We start from the raw sequence: 17756 nt of genomic DNA, 5'->3' as shown, positions 1-17756 counted from the left end.
AGTTGTCTTACTGTGCTCACATCTTCTTTTTGATTCACCTGAATCCTTACCTGAAGAGTTTAGATTTTATACCTATTAAAGATGTCTGGGGGAAAAGGAGGCTGTAGAATCTCATTCCATGGAGACAATGAAGTTTGTTGCCTCTCTGGGTCTTAGAACTGGTGCCTACTTTGAATCCAGGCTTATCCTGAGATATCTAGCCTTAGGCAAGTCATTTAGCTTCTCTAAGCTTTAACAATACTAGCTTGCAAACTGGTCATAGTAGCAAAGGGATGTATGTAAATATATTTAACCTGAAAGTGAGCTAAGTCGTGTCCTACTCTTTGCGACCCCATGGACTAGAGCCTACCAGGCTCTTCTGTCCATGGAATTTTCCAGGCAAGAGTACTGGAGTGGGTTGCCATTTCCTTCTCCAGGGGATCTTCCCAACCCAGGGATCAAACTCGGGTCTCCCTCATTGTATGTAGGCAGACACTTTACCATCTGAGCCACCTGGGAAGCCCATTTACCCTAAGGCATTGCAAATGGTGGGTGGTATGCCTTCATATGCATGAATTCTGTGTTAATATGAGCTAAACTGATTACCCCGGAGTTTCTTAGTCACTCCCTGGAATAACTGTGTCCTGGTGATTTGGGGTCTGTATTAGCACTTTCACATGCTAATATATCACACGTGTCATCTCTGTAGCTTAGGTTTTGCATGAGCAGTTCCCTGGTGACCTTTAGTGCAATTCAAACCAAACAACCAATAGATTTTCTGTAGCAGTTTGTTTCCAGGGAAGCGTGTAAACTGGAGCAACTAGTTTCTTCTGGTGAATTATTAAGTATAGCGGTCCAGATATTTTCCTAGTGGAATTTTAAATTACACACACACACACACACACACACACACACGCTCGTGCTCCTGCTCAGTCGCTCAGTCACGTCTGACTCTCTGTGACCCCATGGACTGTAGCCTGCCAGGCTCCCCTGTCCTTGGGATTCTCCAGGCAAGAACACTGGAGTGTGTTGCCATCTCTTCCTCCAGGGATCTTCCTAACTCGGGAATCAAACCCACATCTCTTCTGTCTCCTGCATTGACAAGCAGGTTCTTTACCACTAGCACTACTGGGTTATTCATTAATAAATCAACTCAGCTACATTTAAAAGTATCATCAATGATTTTTGACCAGAGATACTAAATGTGAAATTTTCTTCTAATATTAGCCTGCTTTTTGAAGAAATAACCCTATTAAGGTTGTTAATTGGAAGCCTTATAGAAACCTCTCATTTACTCTTTCATAGCATTGCTTAAGCACTCTTTTCCAAGATAGATTTTGACTTTAGAATTATATCCTGAACTATATGTATCTATTTTATTTTTTTAATAGGTGGTGAAATGACAAAACTTCCTCTCTTCTTCAATCAGTGGATTTGAAGTAATCTTTCATCAAGTCTCATCTCCTTTAGTCTCATACAGAATGTATCTCTCTGTCTGTTGTTAAACTACGATGACATGTCTGTAGCTATCAGAAAGAGAAGCTGGGAAGAACATGTGACCCAATGGATGGGACAGCCTTTTAGTTCTGATGATTGTAACACAGCATGTCATCATGGACTAGTAGCTGACAGCTTGCAGGCAAGTATGGAAAAAGATGCAGCTCTAAATGTGGACCGCAAAGAGAGGTGTGTTTCACTTCCAGACTGCTGTCACGGCTCAGACCTGAGAGAGATTCCTGGGAGGCCAGTGGGTCACATTTCAAAGGAGGAGGATGAAGATGACAGCCATGAAGGTGAAGATCAGTTCCTTTCTCTGGAGGCCAGCACAGAAACACTCGTGCATGTTTCTGATGAGGACACCGATTCGGATATGTATCTCACAGATGGTAAACAGATTCCAACTACTCAAGGGCTGGAAACATCAGACCAACATAGCGTCAAAGGAGCAGGCTCCTTAGTAAAGACGCTACCCATTGTGGAAAGTAACCAAGATTCTTATGACTCCTGGGGAATGGCTGGGGGAGTTGATTTAGGGCTGGTTGAGGAAAAGGGGGGCAGGAAAGTTGTTGACATGGTGAGTAAAAGCCTGGAGCTTTGTAAGGAGATAAGCTTAAGTGAAATAAAGGATCGGTCCAAAAGGAATGCTTGCAGTTCTTTGAATGTGAAAGATATTGTGCCAGAAAAGCAGTTGCTTAATTCTGCTGTAATTGCTCAGCATCGAAGGAAACCCGACTTCCCTAAAGATGAACATGAAAGCAACACCTGCAGTGCAGTACAAGATAAGTTATTGGCTACTCCTCGTATGGACAGAGGATTGCCATTATTAAAACCAGATCCTGGAAGCTGCCTTCTGCAGCCTCCTTCCTACCCTAGTGGAATGTCAGCTGAAAATGGCCTGGAGATGAGTGGTTTCTCAGAACATCAAAACAAAAGTCTTCCAAAGTTCAACTCAGGAGATGGCATGCAGTGTTTACACTTCAAGGAGACTCTGGCCACCCAGGAACCCACAGATAACCAAGTCAGACTTCGTAAAAGAAAGGTAAGACACATGCACCAATTATCTGGCTTTTGGAATTTTGTAAATATCCTTGTTTCCATCATTTTTTATTCTTGCTAGGGTTAAAAAGATATGTTGCTGTTTCTTTTGCCCCATAGTGTAGCTGTGTGACTTAAAGAGAATCTTGGGAAAATCATCACAATATTTTAAAATTAAAACAGGATAACCTATTTCACTAATAATATTCATAATGGTTCTTGAACATTTTATTTTGGAATTGTGTTGAAGACAGAACTGATTTCATTTTCTTTGGAATTAAATAGCCACCAGATAGCTCATAGATCTGAAGGGCAATCTCTAATTTTCTGAAAGAATATCATGATATCTTTAAATTAAAATTATATATTTCAGTTTGTTTCTCTTTCCCCTTTAGAAAATATATTTTATTATAATAAAAGTGGTATAAGTCACATATTTTAAATGAGCCCTTTGCATATACCAAGGCAACAGTACCCTCTTCCCCCCAAATATGCTAATGGTATTTTAAATGATACCCTGGCACATTTGCTATCCATAGCTGTATGAACTTTCCGTTAACTTTTGACCAAAAGGATCAATCACTGAAATAAAATCTTATGCTGAGGCACCTTTGACTAATCCTGTAGATACCAAGATCCCTTAAGAAGTATGCAAGTGAGACACAATGATTGGAGACAAACTACATGAATCATGGTTTAGTTAGAGAACTCTTGACGGAAGTTTGTCATACCTTCAGGATTTCCCCACCATTCTTCCACAATGTAGTACTCTATAATCCTGATGTAAATACCAGTACCATTTCTTCTGTAAATCTAACATGCCATTGACATTAAAAAAAAACAAAACCCTGCAGATTGGACATTTCAGGGCAGCAACCTTGCCCTTCTTGATACAATATGAGTCCATAATTCCAACTCTCCTAAGACAAAACTAAACTTCTCAGTTCTGCACAACTGGGGCTATCAACAATGAGAAGCAAAAACTCCTGCTCCCTTTTGGTGAAGAAAATCTGGTTTCCATAAACCATAAACGTGGTTTTGCTAACAAACCAGATCAGTAATGTGTTGTAAGTGTAAGTGAAGTCAAAACTTTACAGCAAAGATCAATGTGCACAAACCGTTAATACATGCCCACAGAGGATTCTGTGCTTCTGGCAAACTCTTCCTTCCTTGCATAAATTGTATTAGAATGTTAATGCTGCATAAAGTTGTTATGATTGGAACGCTCAGGTTGCTTTTTCAGAAATGTCCATTTAGTCAGTCAAATCTGTTGGAGGGAATGCAATAATGACATAAGAAAGTATTAACTGACCTATGACATAGTTCCCCTAAAATATGACAGACCCTGCCCAACTGCCGACAGGAACATTAAACATTCCAGAAACATATGCTCACCACTTGGACACTTATATCAATTCTAAGAATGCAGGAAGGAATTTGCTCTTGGATGTGTCTCTATAGCATGGTTGCATTACGAGAGCCATAATTATATATCATTTACAAGTTCTAACTTAAATGTTCTATTTTAAGCATTTCATCATTCTAAAGTATTATGGCTTTGTCTGGAGGAGTGTTTGTTTTGACTCTGCAACTCATTTGGGTGCTTTGTAATCAACAGATTAAATTCAAAATTTGAGGTTTGGAAATTACTCTGGAAAAGTATGGTTACAAGAGAAGAAACCTCTAGAATCAGTGTGTAGGAATTTTTGTTCCATTTGATTTTGAATGCATGTTATAATAGCTTCAAGTTGCCCACTAGCCATTTTAGAACTTTACCAAAAGAAATAATAAAATAAATGCATAAATATATATGTACACATATGTCCATCATTGTGTTGTGTGTTACTGACAAAAAGGACACAACACAAATTTCCATCAATTAAGGATGTATAATCATTGTTTAGTGTATAATGATTGTTTAATCTGTAGTTTGGAATGGTGTGCAGCCATGAAAAAGATGGAGTGAGGTCATGTTCTCTAACTGAATGGTACTCATGATATAGTGTGTGTAGAAAAAGACAGTGGCAGGCCAATATTTGTAGCGTGTCTCAGTCTGATAAAATGAAATATGTGGATACAGATATAGATAGAAATATAGATGGGTTATTACCCTCTCTAAATGCCTAAATAAGAATATGCAAAATTCTAGATAAATAGGCACAAAATTGTTGACAACATTTACTCTGAGATAACAGAAGTAAAAGGTTAGAGGCAGGGCATTTTCCGCTTTTGGCCTATATATTTTTTATAAAAGGTGTTGTGTCTGACTCTTTGAGATTTCATGGACTGTACGGTCCATGGAATTCTCCAGACCAGAATACTGGAGTGGGTAGCCGTTCCCTTCTTCAGGGGATCTTCCCAATCCAGGGATCAAACCCAGGTCTCTTGCGTTGCAGGTGGATTCTTTACCAGCTGAGCCTCCAGGGAAACGCAAAGGTAATACTATTCTAGGCAAAATGCATACAATGAACAGATACAGAAACAAAATAATATTATATCCTAATATTAGACTGTCTTCCTAGGTGGCTCAGTAGTAAACAATCCACCTGCCAATACAAGAGACTTAGGAGATGCGGGTTCAGTTAACTATTTGAAGCATTTTCTACATGGCATAAGATGACCCTTTATTTATACAGTTATTATGATTATTATTACTTTTTTGACATGGAAGCAAATACAGACTTTTTCAGAATATCAACAAAAGTTTCAATCAATTACACAATTCTAGTGTAGCTAGTTTAAAAATTTCTCCAGATAAGCCTCTGGAGAGACGCAAGGACGACACTTTCATGTCTAAGGTCTTAGGGGCCTGATTGTGAAAGCAGTTTGTTAAGTTGTCTGTATGTTTTAAACTATTTCTCAAGCATGGTGACAGCTTTGAGATTAGAGCTTAGAAAGGTGAAGCAGAATAAGCTAATAAAACTTTAGTTAGAGAACTTGAATCAGCTCATTATCTGATGGGCATATGAGTGAACCCAATCTGTCACTGAATTTATGAACATGAGTTTTTTGCAGGAGGGAGTATAATCAGGTTCTAAGACTTGGAAGGAAAACAAAAACAAAAACAGAGTTTCTAAGAGTAGTTCTCAGGACGTGCTGAAATACTGCTCCAGAGTTATCATTGTAATTTAGACATAAATTCCTTCAAACCTATAAATATTGGCAGGCATTTGTTGTTCAGCGTGATGTATTTTTTCTTGTTTTCCAGTGATATTTCTGGCCATCAAAGATAGCCAGACATACTTATTAGAAGTCTCAGTTGGAGTGACTGCATTTGTAATAAATATAGATAAATATTGACCTTTTAAGCTAATAATTGCCTTCAATATGGTGAAATATATCATTAAATCAAAGCCACTGAAATCAAAGGAAAACCAAATAGATCATGAGCAGACATCAGCACATGAGCCAAGAAGGTCATGTGGCATGTGACCAGCGCTTATAGGCTGTGGGTGGGTCTTTGGGGTAAGGCAGCTGGTTAAGAGCAACTCTCAGAGACAAGTTCCAAAGAAATGTGGGGGAGGAAGACAGTCTAAGAAGTGGTCTCTTCAGACCAGATGGGATGTGAAGATGGAAAACATGTAGGGAAAGAGTTGAGGTTAGACTTTTTTTTTTAAGAGCCAGTATATTTGTTCTTGATGGTGGTTTACTAATTAAAGAGAGTCTGAAATTCAGTCTTCTCTAGAGACTATTTAAATAGTTCCCCAATTTTTGAATAGCCATAATAGTTGTATAAATATATAAAATATTTTTATTGGCTTTCATAAGACATGTTCCATGTCACCAAGCGGAATAAACTACAAAAGATAATATAAAAATGATTTGAGCTTTGACATCCAATTTTCCCATTTGAACAAAAACCTCACATTCTAACAGGCAACAAAAGTATCCTTGATGTTATCTATCTGACTGCTTTCACAGAAAATCAGCATAAAAGTGGCTTGACCAACATCTTTCTCTCACACATACATAATAATTGGGTATAGGTAATTCTGCAATGGTATATTTTCTAAACCTTAGACCCTCTTATCCGACTGATCTACCACCTTAAGCATTTATCCATATCCAGATTAGTAAGAAGAGGGAAGTGTACCAGGATGACCACACTCTTGGGTAAAGGATGAACCCCGAAAGAGCACATTTTTTTGTTTCTAATATTTCATGTTCTAGAACTTAGCTGTGTGGCCACCTCTAGCAATAAGCACTAAGAAATAGAGTTTGCATCCTGGGAAATCTGGTGTCTGCTAAAAATTCTATTATCAAAGAAGAAGAAAAAATGTATATTGAAGGATAACTGATAACAAGAATATGTTGAGGAACAACACCTAACATAAATATATCCCAGTATATCATGGCAGTATATTATGACACAAAGAGAAGGACTGAAGGGTGTCTTGATTAAAGTGAAAGAGAAGAGTGAAAAGGTTGGGTTAAAATTCAACATTCAGAAAACTAAGACCATGGCATCTAGTCCCATCACTTCGTGGCAAATAGATGGGGAAACAGTGACAGACTTTACTTCTTTGGGCTCCAAAATCACTGCAGATGGTGACTGCAGCCATGAAATTAAAAGACGCTTGCTCCTTAGAAGAAAAGTTATGACCAACCTGAATAGCATATTAAAAAGCAGAGACATTACTTTGCCAACAAAGGTCCCTCTAGTCAAAGCTATGATTTTTCCAGTATTCATGTATGGATATGAGAGTTGAACTGTAAAGAAGACTGAGGGCCATAGAATTGATGCTTTTGAACTGTGATGTTGGAGAAGACTCTTGAGAGTCCCTTGAACAGCAAGGAGATCCAATCAGTCCATCCTGAGGAAATCAGTCCTGAGTGTTCATTGGAAGGACTGATGCTGAAGCTGAAACTCCAATCCTTTGGCCACCTGATGTGAAGAACTGACTCACTGGAAAAGACCCTGATGCTGGCAAAGATTGAAGGCAGGAGAAGAAGGGGAAAACAGAGGATGAGATGGTTAGATGGCCTCACTGACTCATTGGACGTGAGTTTGAGTAAACTCTGGGAGTTGGTGATGGACAGGGAGGCCTGGCGAGCTGCAGTCCATGGGGTTGCAAAGAGTTGGACACAGTTGAATGACTGAACTGAACTGAACTGAACTAAGATAACAGGCTGTATATATATCCTATGGTATTCTGTGGCAAATCCTTGATGCTTTAACTTCACATTGCAGAATATCTTTTCATGTTGGGGAACTATTTTATGTGTCGAAGTGATGTTGATCAAATGCTATTAATGTACTCTTTCTTATGGAAAAATTGCCCAAAGCCAAAACAGGGTACTATACATATAGTCTAGTGTTAGTTGCTCAGTCGTGTCTTACTCTTTGCATCCCTATGGATTGTAGCCCGCCAGGCTCCTCTGTCCATGGGATTCTCCTGGTAGGAATACTGGAGAGGATTGCCATGCCCCCCTCCAAGATATCCTCTTGACCCAGGGATTGAACCTGGGTTTCCTGCATTGCAGGCAGACTCTTTACCGTCTGAGCCACCAGGAAAGCAGTGGTAGCTCAGATGGTAAATACTATATTATGTACTATACTTATGTACATACTATACTTTATCTTTGGACAAATATAATACATTCATTGTTGTTGTTTAGTCACTAAGTCTTGTCTGACTCTTTTGCAACCCCATGGATCATAGCTTGCCAGGCTCCAGGCAAGAATACTGGAGTGGGTCGCCAGTTTCTTCTTCAGGGGATCTTTCTGACTCAGGGATTGAACTCGTATCACCTACTTGGCAGGAGTGTTCTTTCCCACGGAGCCACTGGGGAAACCCAATACATTCTGAAATGACTGAAAAAAATATTAGAATGACTGAAAAAAAAAATTTCTCCTTCAGTTCAGTTCAGTCGCTCAGTCGTGTCCGACTCTTTGCGACCCCATGAATCACATCACGCCAAGCCTCCCTGTCCATCACCAACTCGCGGAGTTCACCCAAACTTATGTGCATCGAGTCGGTGATGCCTTCCAGTGACCTCATCCTCTGTCGTCCCCTTCTCCTCCTGCCCCCAATCCCTCCCAGCATCAGGGTCTTTTCCAGTGAGTCAGCTCTTCGCATGAGGTGGCCAAAGTACTGGAGTTTCAGCTTTAGCATCAGTCCTTCCAATGAACATGAGGACTGGTCTCCTTTAGGATGGACTGGTTGGATCTCCTTGCAGACCAAGGGACTCTCAAGAGTCTTCTCCAACACCACAGTTCAAAAGCATCAATTCTTCAGCGCTCAGCTTTCTTCACAGTCCAACTCTCACATCCATACATGACCACAGGAAAAACCATAGCCTTGACTAGATGGACATTTGTTGGCAAAGTAATGTCTCTGCTTTTCAATATGCTATCTATGTTGGTCATAACTTTTCTTCCAAGAGTAAGTGTCTTTTAGTTTCACGGCTGCAATCACCATCTGCAGTGATTGTGGAGCCCCCAAAAATAAAGTCTGACACTGTCTCCACTGTTTCCCCATCTATTTCCCATGAAGTGATGGGACCAGATGCCATGATCTTCGTTTTCTGAATGTTGAGCTTTAAGCCAACTTTTTCACTCTCCTCTTTCACTTTCATCAAGAGGCTTTTTAGTTCCTCTTCACTTTCTGCCATAAGGGTGGTGTCATCTGCATATCTGAGGTTATTAATATTTCTCCCAGCAATCTTGATTCCAGCTTGTGTTTCTTCCAGCCCAGCGTTTCTCATGATGTACTCTGCATAGAAGTTAAAGAAGCAGGGTGACAATATATAGCCTTGACGTCCTCCTTTTCCTATTTGGAACCAGTCTGTTGTTCCATGTCCAATTCTAACTGTTGCTTCCTGACCTGCATATAGGTTTCTCAAGAGGCAGGTCAGGTGGTCTGGTATTCCCATCTCTTTCAGAATTTTCCACAGTTTATTATGATCCACACAGTCAAAGGCTTTGGCATAGTCAATAAAGCAGAAATAGATGTTTTTCTGGAACTCTCTTGCTTTTTTCCATGATCCATCGGATGTTGGCAATTTGATCTGTGGTTCCTCTGCCTTTTCTAAAACCAGCTTGAACATCTGGAGTTTCACAGTTCATGTATTGCTGAAGCCTGGCTTGGAGAATTTTGAGCATTACTTTACTAGCGTGTGTTGTGAGCGCAATTGTGCAGTAGTGTGAGCATTCTTTGGCATTGACTTTCTTTGGGATTGGAATGAAAACTGACCTTTTCCAGTCCTGTGGCCGCTGCTGGGTTTTCCAAATTTGCTGTCATATTGAGTGCAGCACTTTCACGGCATCATCTTTTAGGATTTGAAATAGCTCAACTGGAATTCTATCACCTCCACTAGCTTTATTCGTAGTGATGCTTTTTAAGACCCACTTGACTTCACATTCCAGGATGTCTGGCTCTAGGTGAGTGATCACACCATCGTGATTATCTGGCTCGTGAAGATCTTTTTTGTACAGTTCTTCTGTGTATTCTTGCCATCTGTTCTTAATATCTTCTGCTTCTGTTAGGTCCCTAACATTTCTGTCCTTTATTGAGCCCATCTTTCCATGACATGTTCCCTTGGTATACACATTTGGTAAAAGCACACGTTTATCTGAAATGGCTTTCTCATTTCTTTCTATGACCTTCCTGATCTTTTCTGTCTCCTTAATGCCTCTATGAGGGCTTAGTAGCATGAGAAGGCTAACACTGGCCAATGGGTGACATAGAGAACATAATAAATTATGCAGAATATAGAATGGACTGAGATAAGACGCCAGCTGGAAGAATATAAAAAGGAAGAAACAATTGTCTAAGAAATGAAAAGCTGTGGCCCCAACATTGAATGAAAGCAAGGACTAGTGGAAGAATTAGAGTTTGTTTTTCAGTTGACAATGAGGGAAGGGCTGGGAAACAGGGTTCAGTCTACATAGCTCTGCAAATAGATTCTTAATGACAATATGATTTTACATGAAGATCACACTGGTTTTAAACTCATAGGCTTATTGAGCAGACTGTATTGTTTTTAAACCTTTTCCCCTAGCTCTAACACTAGGGCTGGCAGAGAAAAGTTGTTACCAGGTAGAAAATCTATGTGTAGATGGATAACACAGGTTTTCTCAGCCATATTTTTAGCAGGATTTGTGTCCCAGGTAAAGCTGGTAGCTTTGTAAGTAGCTCATATTGTGTGTTATGCCAGCAAAAACCATCAAAATATTACATGCCATTTAAACTGAGTTTTTGCCTCAAAAACAACTGGAAAGCCAAAAAAATATTTACAGATAGTTGGGGCTCAAATATTTTGCCTCACAGCAAATATAATTCCCCGAAATCAACCAGAATGCAGAAAACATTTAATTATATGATAAAAGATAACACTAGATGGTAAAATTAATAAGTAATTAATATTGATCATCCTCAGTGTCCCAGGTCCCATTCTGTGGACCATGGTACACCACTGTAAGCTGAATGGCAGAGTTCATTACACTGTGAAGCGTATAGTCCCTGAAATGCTGCTAGTACCCCCAGATACAGCTTTTGTTCGACTAACACATAATGCCAGCACTGAGGGAGGGAACAATAGTGAGAAAGGAAGAGAGGATGGCATGGAAGGAATAGGACCAGGGAGAAGAAGGAAAACAGGAAGAGAGAGAGGCAGAGAGGGATACAGAGAGAGAAGGATGGGCTAAACTGGGTACCAAGGGAAGCACCAGTCAATTGGAAAAGAAAGCAACAATATAATTCCTTGACATTTGTAGCAGGCAGAAATCAGATTCTCTTTCAACATGATGGAGTTATGGTCACCAGTACAAGTTTAATAAGGAGACAAGGAAACACAACTTTAACTCCAGTGATTACAGAGCAGGTGGAGACAAATAATACTTCCTGGCATTTCACAGGAGGAACTCTGCCAACCAGAGGCAGTGTTCATGCTCTGTGTTTCCAACAGGCTGAAAGCAAAGACCTGATAAGCTCATAGTTTAAAATCCTCAAGTGTCTTCACCTTGAAGGGACTTTCCTCAGTTTCCTCAGCCTGATCTGTTGCTTGCTTGTCTACACCCATAGAGGACTTACTCCGATTAAAATGTTTATTGCCAATACACTTGGTCCCACCATTACTAACGAAAACGTCGGCTCATTTGGGGGAAGTTTTATGTCTGTAACGATTCAGTTTTGTGTCTGTAGCATCCATCTCAGTGCTTAGAATCCTATTCATAAGTGCTTAAATGAATGAATAGCCTTGCCAGAGTAAAGGATTTATTTTCAGAAGACAATATCAGACGTCAAGAACCCAAGTCATATGGATACAGAAGAAATGAGGCTTATATAACCAAAAATCACTGACCAATTATCTCATACTTTATAATCTCCTCTATATTCTCCCTGCTATTAATAGTTCCTTGCTAAAAGAGGCATGAGGGGACGAGAGGGAAGAGATAATTATGTAAATTCTGGTCTCTGACGCATCCTTCAAATTTAAGATGGTTATTACCTTTTGCCACCAAACAGTTAAATTGTCACTAAATAGTTATATAGCAGTCAGAGTGGTGAGTGTTATTTAGAAACTATTCAGTTGTCTTCAGAAGAGTGGGCAAGGGCGATTGTAAAGAGGAAAATATTAGAATATCCGTTCACATTTGTTTGTTTGTTTGTTTTTTGGCCACTCCTCTCAGCATGTGGGAACTTAGTTTCCCGGACCAGGGATCAAACCCACACGCCCTGCAGTGGAAGCCCAGATTCTTAACCACTGGACTTCCAGGGAAGTCCCCACTCACATTTATTTGTAATTTACCCTTTAATTTTGTATATTTTTATAAGATATTCGATATGCTGCTACGAAAGTATATGTTATAAGTAAATAGTATACACATGCTTGCTGAAAAGTACATAATCAAAAATGCTGGGAGGCCACTGGTTTAGAATATCCCTAGCTTTTCTAGTTAATGTCATTTTGGGGACATTGGAAGTAGAAACGAGATGACAGGAATAATAGAGTAAGAAATTAAAGGACAAATGCATAAGGGAGATGGAGAGACTTTTGTTTAGAGAGTGTCAGACAATAGTAAATTTATTTTCAATTTCTGTGTGGAAACCACATAATGAGAGATTTGATGCCAGGTGCCATTATGGCAGAAAAATAGACTTTGAATGAAAGTGATTAGATCTTAAATGTTTCTTGTTCCAGATATTTTTGAAAAAAGTAGTTATGATGTGTGATAGACCTCTGATCCAAGCCGAGACTTTGACCAAAACAGCAAATTTACATTATTAGTAACAAGATCATTATTAAGTTTACATTAATCCAACATCAGCTTTTATTGGAGTGAGAAATAATATACTTTTATGATGTTATTTTAAATAATTAATGGGTGTTTCAGAGCCAGTTGCACATTAGAGGCTATCTTAATAGTGAAACTGATTTAGTTTCTTCCTGGTGGGTTTCTTTTACTATAAACCAGGACCAACTTATTAATCTTTTAATACCAACAAAACTACCAAAGGTTTTGGCTGCCTCCCTCGAAGAAATGCCAGTATCCACAAAAGTTGGGATAGCTAGCAAAACCTTCAAAACAGGGCCCTGCCTCTGTTATCTGGGCATTAAGCAAAGTGGTGCCAATGGAATCTGTTCATTTTCTGGCTCATGTTCTCAGAAATAAAGTACTTATCCCTGCTGCCAACAAGATCTCTATGCTACAAATAATTTTATGTTTAGAAAATTATAGTGCTACTTTAGAGATAACCTCAAAATGTTCAAAGGAAATACAAGCAAATAGGAAAGTCCACTTTTATTCTTTTTTCAGTTCTATTTCTACATTGGCATAGGAATAAAACTAGTGATTAATGAACTCCTTCCATTTTGGGTTCTATTTTTTGAGCCAGTAAAACTTCAAAAGGATATACTGCTTTTTATATACATTGAAAGTTAACCCAGAGTTTTTGTTTTTGTGTTTTTTTTTAGTTGAAATAGCATCATTATTTGGTCTCGAAAATGAATAGCTTGGTCTGAGCTTGATTTTCTAACCAAGAAATTAAGCTGTAACGAGGAAGAGCATCATCTAAATTGAGGGGTATTTTTAATCTGTGTGAACTTTATGTATTCTTGAAAAATGCAGACAACAGGCCCTACATCACAGGTTGTTAGGTTATTAAATGAGATGGAAAATGTGGTTCAATGCTACATATCACAACCACTAGAAAAATCTATTATTTAGCCAAAATTTGAGGTGACGATTTGACAGATAAATAACTGAACAATTGCAGAATTAGATCTGGGAGTTGGTCAAATCCTTATGGAACCTATAGTCACAGTATATATAGCCAATAAGGGTACAGTAGCTATTTTAGTCGGAGATCTCTAGAACACTTCATAGCTCATGGTAAATCTCACAGCCCCTACACTGTGGTTCTGTCAAAAGTAATTAAGCCGATGAACTCTAAAAGCAAACTGCTTCCCTCACACACAGCTTTGTAATCATGTAGGTTATTTACTGCTCAGCTTTCTCACCTATATAATGGGATGCTTCATTTTTTTCTTGAGAAGATAAAGTTCATATGTATGCAGTAATTAGAACAGGGCCTGACACCTAGCAAACACTGTGTGACTTCATCTATTAGCAGTAGGAGTTGTTATTTTCTGTTTGTTTTATTAAAATGCCCTAGTCACAGATCCAAGAATAAGCTGAACTGTCTGGGAATAATTATGGAAAAAGACTGACAACATTTGAGAGAGGATTTAGAAAGTAAATCAAGCCTTGCTTATCATTATAGAGCACAGTCTAGAATATGCATTCCCCATGCACTTTGCCATGTATGGTGTAGAATCTGAATAAGCATCATATATGCATCATATATGCATATTAGAATCTGAATAAGCTTACACAGTGGTAGGGGCAATATAATACAAATAGAAAAATAACAAAATATTCAGTTAAACAAACTTTTAACCTTAACACCTATTACTGTTAGAACCTAATGTAATACTAGGTTTTGAACCACAAGTACAGTAATACCCTGGCTCAACCTAATGCACTGGTACACAGTATTAAGATCGATGGAGCGGGATATTCCTGGTGATCTAATGGTTGGGGCTACACCTTCCAGTGTAGGGGGTGTGGGTTCGATCCCTGATCAGGGAGCTAAGAACCCACATGCCTCCAGCCAGGATGGGGAACCCCTGCAGATGAGCGGGTCAGGGAAGGCTTCACCCAGAGTGTGCCTGAGCTGAGCTTGGAAGGCACTAGAGACTTTCCGTTTGTGAGAATAAGGGAGAGGGATCTCTTTGTGCTTCCTTTAAACTGTTCTTGGAAAATACCATTTTATTTTTAAATACACAGACTTAAGGAAGTAAGTGAAATAAGCAAATACTTCAAAAAGGCCATTTTGTAAACAGACACTTTTAAATATTAAGGTTTTTTCCTTTTTTGAAGAATATTTCATAGTGATATGGAAATTGAAAGAGGATGGATGGTACTTCATGTACCAGGCTTTAGCTTTGGCAAAACAGTTATCTGTTCTTAAACTTAGATTTTTAGCTAAGTAGTTTCTGGGCTCACTTTATCTTAAATAAATACATAAACAAATAATCTCAGTTTCAACATATTAATGGGTTGTGAAAAAAACTCTAGCCATGTTAATTTGCTCCCCAGCTAGTATTTGATCAGTTAGCAGAAAAGTGAAATGAATCATGGAAATTTGCTTGATGACTAAAGCATCAACAGAATGGTTCAGTTATATAATAATGATGAAATGAGATGAGACAGTGATTCCCACTTTTATATCTTCATAGATATGTTAACATCATTTATGGCTATGTGTGAGCGTGCTCAATCGTGTCTGACTCTTTGCAACCTCATGCACTGTAGCCCACCAGCCTCCTCTGTCCATGGAATTTTCCAGGCAAGAATACTGGAGTGGGTTGCTGTTTCCTTCTCCAGGAATCTTCCCAACCCAGAGATCGAACCCGCATCTGTTGAGTCTCCTGCATTGGCGGGCAGATTCTTCACTGCTGCACAAAGTTCATTTATGAATTTCTCAATAAATTAAACTTTTTCTTAAGGGAATTACAGAATGTATAAATCCCAAATCTATAGCAGGAAATCTAAGAGTAAAATAAGTTAATTTAATAATATATTATATATGTATGATTAATAATGACTACATTATATATACATGTACCTAATTTTCAATATATGCAATAATCAAGCACAATTTGAAATGTGATATTTGCCTGCCTGCAGCAAGTACAGTCTTTACTGAGACATGGAGTAGAGGATAGATAACATAGGAACTAAGTGGTTGCTCTTGCCAGGAGGTTAGTAAGTCAGCTGATGGTGCTCTGCTTCCTCAGTGCGAAAGAAACTAGAAGCAGGCTCTGCCTCTGTGGTGAATATCTTCTTTGAGACCTGTGGACCTTTTCCTCACACTTCCACTCCTCAAAGGCACAGGGAAGTGGCGTTTGAGTCAACATAGCCGACCAGAGCCTGCATTAAGGAATAGCTGAATTCTTGGTGCAGAATATCTTTCTCACAGAATGCATTTGCCATTGTGTAGCTGAGACTTTTGATTTTCAATCCATCCCTAAAATCCCTTGCATTTTGTCTTCATTTTGCTGTAAGATGGTCACATGATGTTGAATGTCCTGTCAAGCAACATGTCGCTCATTTGCCTGGACTGTTGTAGGTAGCATCATATAAACAGATAAGATATGTGAATTTGCTTTTCGTAGGTTCATGGACTGTTCCAACAGGAAGAGACTTTAAACATCCATGCATTTCACTTTAACTGGAATAATGTGTGTATCTTGACAAGGCCAAAGAGCTGTAATTTAGCATGTTAACAGAGGTATGTCCTGTTACCAAGGCAAAGTTGCTGCCCCACGGGAAAGATGCTGACTTGCATATTATCATGCAAAAGCTGTAATTTAAAAGTAATCAGAAAGAATTGGCCAACACTGAAATGTAACACAAACCTAATATTAAGGTTTTTTTGAACGATGAAAAGAAATGTTTTATCCTCCTATTTCAGACATTTGTCCACTCTGTGTGCAGGGAAAAAAAAAAATGTCTTTGCGAACTGAACTACCATTTCAGGTATATGTTGACAAAAATGTAAATTTTTAGAAGCTGAAAATGGAGTCAAAAATGAAGATTTTCTCAGCTTCTCTTGCTTTCTAGTTTAATAGTAAAAAGTCACTCTTTCCTGAGACATGAATTTTCATTTAATTCAGTTATTCTGTACCCTTTCCCTATGATCAACCTAGACCTTTATCATAAATATTATCTCTGTCCACTTAGAAGTTACAAAGTGCTTTCTCTCAGATGTCCACAGTGTTTGGGTTGAGGCATGATAAATTTTAAACAAGCTGAAAAGTATTTCAAACAACTTCCATACTGTGAGCAATCCTTAAGGAGGCCAGAAGAGAAAAGAAGCTAGCCAGTTATTTCAGTATCATCTTCATGAAAATTTTTCTTTTAAACATATTGATAATCATGTAAAGCACTAAATTTTTATACCTAAAATTCTATCTAGATTAGAAACAAAGAGCATGCAACATTGTACATCAGCCTGTCCTGGACAACTTACAATAAAAATAAATCTATTTTTCCCATGCAGTACCTTATAATTATTGTAATCCTAAATTTCCAACCCTGACCACTAAGAAAAAAGTATGTTTTTGATAGAGAATGAATGGGCAATAGTTGTATTGCCTTGAATGAAGCCAGATGATTAAGAAATTTAATTTCTAACTTTAATATAAATCTTTTCATTTTTAAGAGAACTGCATTTACTCAAGAGATATAAGGTAAGTCACAACATTAATAAAGTGAGTGATGCATTTGAGTTGCTACTCAGTTTGTATATGTGCCATGCTGATCTGGAGTGCTGGTTATTGCGCAGATTGTTATAGCAAAAATTGGCACACACATAGTTGTTTAAGGTAGGGAAGAAGGGGCTTCCCAGGAGGCGCAGTGGTAAAAAAAAATTGCCTGCGAACTCAGGAGATGCAGGTTCAATCCCTGGGTCAGGAAGATCCCCTGAAGGAGGAAATGGCAACCCACTCTCAATATTCTTGCCTGGGAAATCCCATGGACAGGGGATCCTGGCAGGCTGCAGTCCATGGGGTTGCAAAGAGTTGGACACGACTGACTGACTAACATTTTCACTTTCATACAGTTAAGAGTGAGTCATAAGCAATATCTACCACCCAAACATACACTCCCATCCCTTCAATTTGGAACGAATTTATATTTACCAGCAAAGAGAGAGCAGAAAGCATACTTC

General features: G+C 38.7%; 1 protein-coding gene across 1 annotated transcript in view; it reads left to right on the top strand.

The window, feature by feature from the left end:
* Nucleotides 1–1472: 1472 nt before the first annotated feature.
* The window catches only part of DLC1 (DLC1 Rho GTPase activating protein), a 419587-nt gene continuing 403303 nt past the window's right edge, over nucleotides 1473–17756 (top strand). The window contains exon 1 of the mRNA XM_068971948.1: nucleotides 1473–2518. Coding sequence (XP_068828049.1) covers nucleotides 1496–2518 — 1023 coding nt within the window. The 5' untranslated portion in view covers nucleotides 1473–1495. The remainder of the gene's footprint in view (nucleotides 2519–17756) is intronic.

The sequence above is a fragment of the Capricornis sumatraensis genome, chromosome 4 (assembly GCF_032405125.1).
Source record: "Capricornis sumatraensis isolate serow.1 chromosome 4, serow.2, whole genome shotgun sequence".
In the NCBI taxonomy this organism is placed as follows: domain Eukaryota; kingdom Metazoa; phylum Chordata; class Mammalia; order Artiodactyla; family Bovidae; genus Capricornis; species Capricornis sumatraensis.
Note: the sequence above shows the minus strand (reverse complement) of the source record. Positions and strands in the feature narration are given on the sequence as shown.